General features: G+C 28.2%; 3 protein-coding genes and 1 non-coding gene across 5 annotated transcripts; 2 read left to right on the plus strand and 2 right to left on the minus strand.

Moving 5' to 3' along the window:
* Positions 1-2,637: 2,637 nt before the first annotated feature.
* TRNAM-CAU (transfer RNA methionine (anticodon CAU)) lies at positions 2,638-2,710 on the minus strand. Its single transcript has one exon. It is a non-coding gene; the product is annotated as a tRNA-Met (tRNA).
* Positions 2,711-2,870: 160 nt separating this feature from the next.
* Positions 2,871-5,876, plus strand: LOC118070851 (zinc finger CCCH-type with G patch domain-containing protein). Of its 2 annotated transcripts, none has more exons than XM_035089690.1 (7): positions 2,871-3,044; positions 3,198-3,425; positions 4,072-4,149; positions 4,222-4,362; positions 4,432-4,574; positions 4,743-5,368; positions 5,471-5,876. In XM_035089690.1, the coding sequence occupies exons 1-7, from the start codon at positions 2,994-2,996 to the stop codon at positions 5,767-5,769; spliced, it is 1,566 nt and encodes a 521-aa protein (XP_034945581.1). In that variant the 5' UTR covers positions 2,871-2,993; the 3' UTR covers positions 5,770-5,876. The 2 variants fall into 2 exon arrangements, with proteins under 2 accessions (XP_034945581.1, XP_034945580.1); XM_035089689.1 differs by having other exon boundaries at positions 2,876-3,044; positions 4,743-5,383.
* Positions 5,877-6,432: 556 nt separating this feature from the next.
* On the plus strand, positions 6,433-8,223 carry LOC118070862 (box C/D snoRNA protein 1; the record flags this gene model as incomplete). The annotated part of the gene is made up of 6 exons (XM_035089701.1): positions 6,433-6,854; positions 6,959-7,140; positions 7,212-7,303; positions 7,370-7,548; positions 7,638-7,963; positions 8,033-8,223. Coding segments are annotated over exons 1-6 (990 nt in total), but the record flags the coding sequence as incomplete, so codon positions are not given.
* Sec22 (vesicle-trafficking protein SEC22) lies at positions 7,638-9,850 on the minus strand. The gene is made up of 5 exons (XM_035089691.1): positions 9,587-9,850; positions 9,356-9,465; positions 8,978-9,285; positions 8,681-8,842; positions 7,638-7,810 (listed from the first exon to the last, which is right to left on the minus strand). Exons 1-4 carry the CDS (start codon positions 9,659-9,661, stop codon positions 8,694-8,696), a joined length of 642 nt encoding a protein of 213 aa, XP_034945582.1. The 5' UTR covers positions 9,662-9,850; the 3' UTR covers positions 7,638-7,810; positions 8,681-8,693.
* Between the last annotated feature and the right edge of the window lie 246 nt (positions 9,851-10,096).

Raw genomic sequence — 10,096 nt, forward strand, 5'->3', positions numbered from 1 at the left:
ATTTTCAGTACTTAAACAATTATTAGTAGTATTACTTTTATAGTTTGATTCATCACTCTTTGGAGCTTCTTGTAAATAAAAATTGCTTTGTAAACTATCCAAGCTCTTAAGAATTCCCATTAGAATTTCAGTATCCGATTGATACAATGCTGAGAACAAGAGAAAGGTTATAGATTACTGAATGTTAAAGGAGCTCGAACACAATGAATAATGCAAAATCCTATGGAGGTTTAATTAATGATTAAAATACAACTTAGAAAGTTTTATTCTATAATAGGTTTAACTTCTCCAACATCCAATAGGATCCTATTGAGGTTTAATTGATAATTCAAATAATTTCTAAGTCGAATTATCTTATTTAATTACTTAGTTTCCTGTTCAAATATCTTCTATCATTTCCTATAGAAACTTTTCATTGCCTATTGACTTGCTAACTACCTAGTAAACACTGTTATATTGTAGTTATACAATATCCTTGACACAGTTTTTGTTACATATTTCATTACAGTTATGTACCATAGAAGTAACATAGATGTTACTATTTCCGCCTTAATTATATAACATTTTTTTATAACTTCGTTATATTACAGTAATATTATGGTTACTTAACATTTTTATCAACATTGATATTGTTTAAATTGAAAAAAAATTGTCAGCAATGTATTTTTATTGGATTTCATTGCTTTTGTTTACTATTCTATTACCTTTTAAGTGTAACTCTCCGGGGAAACCGAAAGGCTACAACCTTTTAGCCAGAGCTACAACTCTGTATTTTACAACGTGAGCTACAACTCTCGTTGGTCTCATCAGTCTAGCACCTCGGAGACAAGTGAAGTGACGATCTCCGCAAAATCCAGCTCTTTTATACTGTTTGGCTCCACCCATTTAGCTGGTCACGTGGGGGAGTTGCCATGGAGACTAAAATTATCACAAATACCTTCTCTTTCTATTATTTATACATTCCTATCTCGGTCTTTATTTATCTTATGTTCCTAAAGGTGAACCTACTCGGAAGATAACGATCTTTAATTTAATCGATAAACTAGTTCGATAGTTTATCGACCCGATTGCTAAGATATTTCCCTATTTTATCTACCTTCAGGGGCGTAACTTCGTTACAGTATAAATATATAGAAAAATGAGAATAATTATGTGAATTATAGTTCATTTTAGTTATTTTGTAATAATTATTCTATATAATGTCTTCTTTTTATTTTTAATTGAGATTTAGTCATTTTTGAGATTACAAAACATTTTGTAAATGTCTTAGATTAAACAAATTAATAAAAAAATCCTCATTTTCTGAGTATTAAGTACACATAGCCAATAATAAAGTGAACGAGAAATTCTCTGACAATTAAAGTACACAAATAGTTCTTGAACTGTAAAATATCCTTATAGCTTAGAAACAATTACCCTGATCTGCTATCAATCTCAGTTTACCTACACATTGAAAAGAAAAGCAACTATAACCAGAATTTTGTAATGTTACATCTGTAGAATATGCCGTCAATACAAAGAACGTATGTAACATCGATGTGGCGATGTTACATTGCAAAAACATTGCGCGTATGCAACAAATGTTACCTAAAATTAGTAAAAATATGTTATGTAACATTTAAATAATAGTTGCATAATAAATGTAATGTAACATAGAGATTACAGTGTTATATCATAGAAGCATAACATTAAATAACAAAGATATATACTACAGTGTTATATAACATGGATACAACATGCATGTAACGCTAATTATATTGCCATTAGATAACTACATTATACAGCTATAACATCACATGGGTGTGACATCTGCAATGTGAACTTGTTACTTTAACAATATATTACAGTTACATAACATATATGTAACTTTTCGTTATATAACTTGTTACATATTGTTACCTTTGTGTTATATTGCTGTTATATTCAGTGTTTACTGGGTACCTTTTAGAATCATCATAATTCTATTCAGTTATGTGAATTGGAAAGTTATGAATCCTAAAAGATTTGACAATCACCATTTTTATACTTATTCAGATTTGCATAATTCTATTGGTCTTTCTGCGAGTGGCAGAAATTTCTCACTTTTTCCTATTCAAATCCTGAAAAGGGCTATAGGATTTATTCTTTTTTAATAAGAATATGTAAGCAGGGTACTTACGATTGTAAATAAATGATAATAAATTCGAATTTATTACTATCCTTTTAATACCATAACAAAGAAATACGTATCTAGATTAAGCTAATTCAAACTATGATCTTACAATTCAAAAATTTTCGATTAATCTATTGTTATGTAATGTAATGATGCATTTTACGCGAACGAAGTCACGGGAATCAGCAGCTAGTTATTCATAAACGACAATAGATCTCTCTCACCCTGTCAACATCGCTTAAACGGAAAATTCCTTAAGCTCTTAAATTGCTATTGAGATTATTTTCCAGTTTATATTTGACAACAGGGTATTTTTTTTGATCTCGCTTCATTCCATAGATTGTTGTTGCGCGAATATTTTACTGTCGATATTTTCTTATTTAATTTATTTATTTGCCTAAAATTAGTGTGCAAAAGTTCATATACTTTAATATATTTATATTTTTCCGCTTGAGGCGTCTTAATCAGTGAAAAATACAAAAAATTGCCCCAGGTGAGGATCGAACTCACGACCTTAAGATTATGAGACTTACGCGCTGCCATCTGCGCTACTGAGGCTCTATACAATGCTTTCTTAAAAAAGTACATAAATGATAGTTTGTTATTGAACAGCCTATCATTAGTACAATATTTTTTTTAAGGAAATAAGTTTCCTAAATAAATCGATTACGAGAATAGTAATAATTAAAGGTCACTTAGAAATATAGTTGTTATTGATTTACTTGCCATCAAAAGAAAAATATTGGCATGAGTTTCTCTACAACAACACCAGATGGTGTTCTTTCAGAGTTAAAAATAGATAAAGTTTTATTTATTTCAAGTTTCGTTTATTGCAAAAATAATGACAGATGTAAAAAAGTTGCAAGAAGCTATTGAACAATATGAAACACAGGTATGAATAATACTAATTTATTTATAAAGTGAATGAAAAGTCTTTACGAAAAGTGTAAAGAAAAATTTTTCTTTGGAAAAATTTTGAAGGTTAAAATTGTGGAGTTCTAATTGTTTTATTTTACATATCAATAAAAAATCTAATGTTTTATAGCTTTCTCAAGTCCAATTAGCATTATCTTCAGCTGTTGAAGGACACAACAGGGATAATTTATTGAGCCTCCAATCGGATATCCAAGAGCTTATTGCATTGACTAAAGAAAGTTTAAAAAGTGCTGAGGAAGGAAAAGAATCTAGTGACAATGAAGATGATGGTCTTTCTGACGATGGTCAAATTGAAGACGATGATGATCCTTTAACTAAACAATGTGCTATGTTTAAGGTAATTGGGATATTTATATTTCTACACATTATTTAAATAAATAAAATATTTCTTAGTTGAAGTTCATAAATGATGATAAGATTCATTTATTTGAATTGATTATTTAATATCTTTTTTTTATTATCAAGCGCAAGAAATGCAAAAAGTTAGCTTACTGAGAACTTTTTATTCGTAACATGATTACGTGAAAAATATAGAATTTTAATCATGTGATTAATAAAAGTTTACAGTATTTATAGAAAATTTGATAATTATATAGTATTACTCCGTTACTTTTAATGATGCGGATTAAGAATATATAAACATGTTAGGCGCAGAAACCAAAAATGAATTCTATTAAAAGTTTGTTTGCTTTTATTTTAGATTAATTTTTTCATCAATGGTATAAATTATAAACATTCCCGCCCTTTGCCCTACTAACCACTGTCTTTATTAAATGTATCCCATCAAAATTGATGATTTTTGAAATAATAAATTGAATTGTTTATGTTTAATATTTAACAACTCTATTTATTTTTGGTTTCTGCACTCTGTATATGTATATATTTTTGATCAGCATCATCAAAAATATTAAATACTAAATTTTCAAAGAAATCAAAAGTGACAAAGTAATACTGTATAATTACCGAAAATTTTTTACTACTAGGCAGAATTAGAAGATGATGAATCTCAGGATAATGACGAGAACGATAAACAAGAGGCTGCAAATAGTAATAATATAGAAGTTAGTAAGAAAATATCTGGTAATGCTTAGAGAGCGAAGAATCAATTTATATCGTACAAGTTAATATTGTAGGATGAGCTCAAAACACTTGAAGGAATGAAATGTCGAGCTCCTCATGGTAGCAGCTGGGGTGGCACTAGTTTTCACAATGCTATGGTCTCATCTGTCCTTACCAATAATGACAAGAATATTTCTAGTATTAATGATATTATGGTAATAAAAAAAAAATTTTTCTCATCATTTTAATAATATGAAACATATTTTTATAAGTTTCTTTTTCAGATTAGAGTATTCTTTATTAATCCAACTCATAAAGAAATGTTACCTTGTTCATACTTCTTAGATGGAGTATGTAAATTTTCTGATGACAAATGTCATTATTCACATGGAGAAATAGTTCCGTTTTCTGCTCTAGAAGAATACAAGTGAGTCATTTTGTCAACAATAACTTGACAGAAAATTAAAATTTTTTAATTTCAAAGTCATCGGAGATGCGTGAATTTATTCACATAATTACTAAATTATTAATTTTATTCAATATACAACTATAAAATAAGTTATAAATATCGTTTAATTATTCAACCATTTTTCAGAGAACCTGACTATTCTACAATTAAAATGGGTAGTAGAGTATTAGCTAAGGATACAAATAAAATATGGCATAGATCAGTGATTTTACAAGTTCCTGATAGTAATGAAGAATTTTACCGAGTAAAATTCGAAGCTAGTGGTAAAATCATGGAAGTATATCTTTATGACATTGTACCACTACAAGACAATGAGTTAGAAATGTCAGACTCATCTGATGACAGTAATAAATCAGATACTAATAATATGATTGACGAAACAAAAAAGAGAGATGTTATCCAAAAATCACTCCTTCATATGAATTCTTCTGAGCCTTTAGGGAATTGGGAGCGCCATACGCGTGGAATGGGAAGTAAATTGATGGCTCGAATGGGGTACGTAGTAGGTACAGGATTAGGAAAACGTTCAGATGGAAGAGTTATTCCAATTGAAGCAACTGTATTACCCGCTGGCAAGTCTTTGGATCATTGCATGGAACTTCGTTTGAATGCTGGAGGAGATGAAGATTTATATTCAGTTGAGAAGAGGATGAAAAAAGAAAGATTAAAATTAGAAAAAAAACAACAAAAACAATATGAGAGAGAAAAGAATCGAAACAGCACAGTTTTTAATTTTATTAACGATACTTTAGGTAATAAAAATCAAGGTTTGTATTAACTTATAACTTTAATTTCTCGAAAGAATATTAAAATCTCATTCTGTATTGATAATCTATAATTATATTCTTATTTAGGGATAGAGAATTTAAAACCTGGTAGTTCAAAAATGAAAACAAATTTAAAAGGAGAATCAACCCGAGACTTAAATGTAGCAAACTTTCGTGTCGGTGAAGATATATTAAGATTGGAGAGAGAATCTTTGAAATTAATGAATTCCTTAGGAAAATACAGTAAAGGAAGCCTTCCTTATAATAATATCATAATACAGTATAACGAAAAACAGAATGAATTACTACATTTACGGTCTAAACAAAAAAATATAATAACTGAACAAAGTCACAGAAAAGACAAAGCAAAATTATCTGTGTTTTGATGTGTAGACGTGATATTTATTGTATTTATAATTTCCACAATGCATTCACCTTGTATATATCGCTTGCGTGCACTTATTGAGTAATAATAAATAATAGAATAACGATATATTGAAAATCGTTTAATGAATATTATTTTATTCAAGTATTTTCTTTTGAGGTACTTCGTATGCTATATCGGCAGAGATGAAAATAACAAACTTATATATACACTCGGCGTCATTAAGATTCAAAAATGTTTTAGTGGGGATACTCTATTGTTGTAGGGACTATCTAAAAGAGTATTTAATCATGAACTTTCTAAATTAATTTACAGTCAAAGTTCGATGTAGTCAACCCAAAAAATCTTGTCACTTTCAATGTAGTCACCATTCTCCTCCAATGCTTTTTAACCCCACTCTCATTACAAATATATCTATCTCTGTCTATCAGATGTTCTTCTCTGACATTAACATGTGCAAAGAGTCAAATATAAATAGATAGTATGTGTAATGTATAACCTCCGAAATGTGATATATATTTGAATAAATTTTATTTTATAATAATTTAATTGTTTTTTGGTGTTCTTTATAGTTGTACTAAATTTGGCACCCGATACAGAGTGTTCGGTTACTTATAGCGAAGCCGGATATAATACGTAAAAAAAAAAATAATAATAAAAACGATTTGATACGGGAACTTATATTCAAAAATTGATAGTTTTTGCAGAAAAAATTATTGAAATTGGATAAATCGATTCACATTTCAATGAAACTTATTGCCATTGTGGGATCACACCATCTACAGCATCGGACATTATTGTACAGTACCGGACATAAATGCTGTTCAATTTTTTAAGAGTCATACAGTCGATTTCCCTATACCGTCCTATAGAAAATCACACAGCATTTATGTCCGATACTGTAGTGTGATTTCCTATAGGACGGTATAGGGAAATAGCATATACGCTTGCGCAGTAAACGTCGTAGAAGGGATAAAAAAACACTGGTGGAGAACCCAAAAGCATTAAAGCAACTGAGGAACTCTTTTCAGTTCGACTATATATTCATTTGTATTGTAAATTCAATATGGCAGCATCCAATAAAAAGTCAGTATTGTTTTTTGATTAATAGCTCGAATGTTTATCGAGAGTAATAAATTATATGTGATAGATTTTTTGTTAAAACTACTTTTAAAAATGTTTCATTCTAGATTGGAAAACTGTGAAGTATGCGCTGCAAATAAAGCTAAATACACTTGTCCAAAATGTGAGGTTAGAACATGTTGTCTATCGTGCGTAAACATTCATAAAAAAGAACTCGAATGTGATGGAATTCGCGATAAAACAAAATTTATTCCGGCTCATGAATTTAGTGATTTAGATTTATTGAATGGTAAGTACAAAACAAACCCTTCGGATTAATTAGGTATAGTTTACTATATTGATTGTAATAATGGTTTTTAGATTATCGCCTATTGGAAGAAATTAATAGATCAGTAGATAAACTTAATCGGGATCAACTTAAAAAATATACCCGATCCAAAAATTTACCCCCGGTATGACTTTTTACCATTAATATAGTTTATTTTAATTTTATAATGCGAATAATATAACATTTCTAGGGATTGTATAAATTGAAGCAAGCTGCTCTTATGAATAATGTTAAACTAGAATTTATGCCACATAATTTTAGTAGAAATAAGATAAATACTACTTTCTATAACTGGAAAACTAAAGAATTGTTTTGGAGAATAGAATGGATTTTTCAACAAGCTGAAAATACTCGATGGACCACAGAAAGGTTTATTTTTTGTAATAAATTCTTACAAATATTAATGTCAAATAATCATATAAATATACTTTACTTATATTAAAATGTTAATATATTAGAGTTCTAGACTCAAGAAGACTGTCAGAATTATTAGATAATATTCTAGACCCACAAGATTTCAAAGCAATAGAAAATCATGATATTGAAGATAATCAAAATAAAAGATATTTTCAAGACAAAATTATTTATTATCGGTCTGCTGGCTCATCAGGAATAAAAATTCTTTTAAAAGCTGAAAAAGTGAAAAATGCAGAATTAAAGTTTTATGAACTAGACTTATCACTAAGTATACGGGAGAATTTAGCCAACAAAACAATAATAGAATTTCCAACATTTTATGTTATTCTTAAAGATCATTCAGATGCTTATAATATTATTCAAACAGGTAAGTTACATGATTATATGTTGTATTATACATTTACTAAAACATCATTAATATTACTTTTGAAAGAAGATGAAGAAGAAGATGAAGAAATATCGAAAAACTCTAATAGATATAAAAGAAAACAAAATAATCAACCGTGCTCAAAGAAGAAAAAAGTAAAAAATCCCGTAAACTATTTTTTTAACGAAAATACATCAGAAGAGGAAGAAGAAACAGAGGATGATAAATTTACAAAAATTAATATACCTGAATATGACAAATTAATAAAAATTGAATATTAACTTATAAAATTAATATATATATATATACTATATATTAATATATATATATATATATATATATATACTATAAATACTATAAGTACAATTAAAATTTACAACTAAATTTTTAAGACAATACAAAGCAATGTATAATACAAATTTTATATAATTTATTTATATTTATTTTCAATAAAAATTTAAAAAATCTTTTTATGATTGATAATCAATATAAATGTATTTCTCGTAAAATGTATTATTTTGTAAACACTTGTTATTTTTTCTATCCAAGTGAATTGAATGTCAATCATAATCCAATAATCATTTTTATTATCTATTTCCAACACCTCAAAATTTAAATATGTTTATTAACAAACACTTCATAATCAGATTAAAAATTTCTCATGCTCATTCCGATAATGATAATGATTTGGATTTGTTTGGTATCTACTTAACATACTTTTTCTGATCAACTAGAGAATGAAAAAGTATAGTATGAAGACAAGGAATGCAACAAGACCGGCGACAGCTTTCACATACATAGATTTGCTGTTTAATTGAGTTGCATTTTTCTTATATTTTTGTGACAGCATTGAAAGATTTTGAGTTTTAGTGTCCAATTCTACAAAGAATGGAATAAAAATAATTAACTTTACTTAAAAATCAATGAGTAAACAAATTGTTATTCTTTTTGAAATTAATTGAATTGAAAAAAAGGTCAATCATCAATAACGAAAGAATTTCATTGCTTGTGTACCTGATAAAATAGTTCCTCTTTGTAAAACATCATCAATATTCTGAACCATAATTCTTTGAACATCTTGAAGTTGGCTATTGAGAGTATTCATATTTCTTCTTGATCTACCATCTGAATATGATTTTTTCGCTTTTTGAATATAGGTATCAAATTCTATAAATGAATAAGGTCTTGTAACAGTATTAACACGCCTTCCGTATTGCACATGAAATTCTTGTGCAATATCTTCCAAATAACTGTAAGCTAATCGTTTACTCCAATTTCTTTCACATAGTACTAAGTAACAAACCTCATTTTCGATCAAATAGCTGTAGCAAAAATACAAAATGCATTATTAGCCAACTTTTTTATTGATTAATGTAATTATATTGTACTTACTGAAATAAATATGGGCCAGTTTCAATAGTACATCTTGTTGGAGATTGTGATCCAAGTTTTTTGAATAACATTTTTGCTTGATTTTGATATTCCAAAATACTTTTGCCACTCTGGAAAAATGAATTACATATTACTTAAAGAAAAATTTAATTCATTGAGTAATAATCATCACTAATTTGTAAATCAAAGTGCCAATGACAGACAAAATGACGTTTGTTTGTGAAAAATAACCTGTTCATCTTCTTGCATTGTCGCAGCAAGTGGCAAACCATCTGCTATCCTAGCAATCATTGTAAATAATACCATATTTGTTAATATTTATTCCCTTGTTTGTTAAAAACTTAAGGACATTGAAAGACGTATTATTTTCTTATTTTACACTTTATTTTAAAACTTCATTTATACTTGGAATGAGAACTCAACAACTGTAATTAATTCGCGCGATCACCACTCGCTGCCAACCACGTCAGTCGATTCAAGTCCACCGTTTATCCAACCTTCCAACTCATCATACATATACAATGTGTGATTTTCTATAAGACGGTATAGGGAAATTACATGTATAACCTTTAAAAAATTAAACAGCATTTATGTCCGGTACTGTACACATTTTTCTCATGCGCTTTGAGAACTTCCCACACCATAACAAATTACAATTTAAAATATATATTCAACAATAAAGATAAATGTTCTATCAGATTGATCTAGCATGTACTTTTATAAACATCGCTTTCATTGTAT

Source organism: Chelonus insularis, unplaced genomic scaffold (assembly GCF_013357705.1).
Source record: "Chelonus insularis isolate UGA/USDA-ARS -01 unplaced genomic scaffold, ASM1335770v1 contig_6_pilon, whole genome shotgun sequence".
NCBI lineage: Eukaryota > Metazoa > Arthropoda > Insecta > Hymenoptera > Braconidae > Chelonus > Chelonus insularis.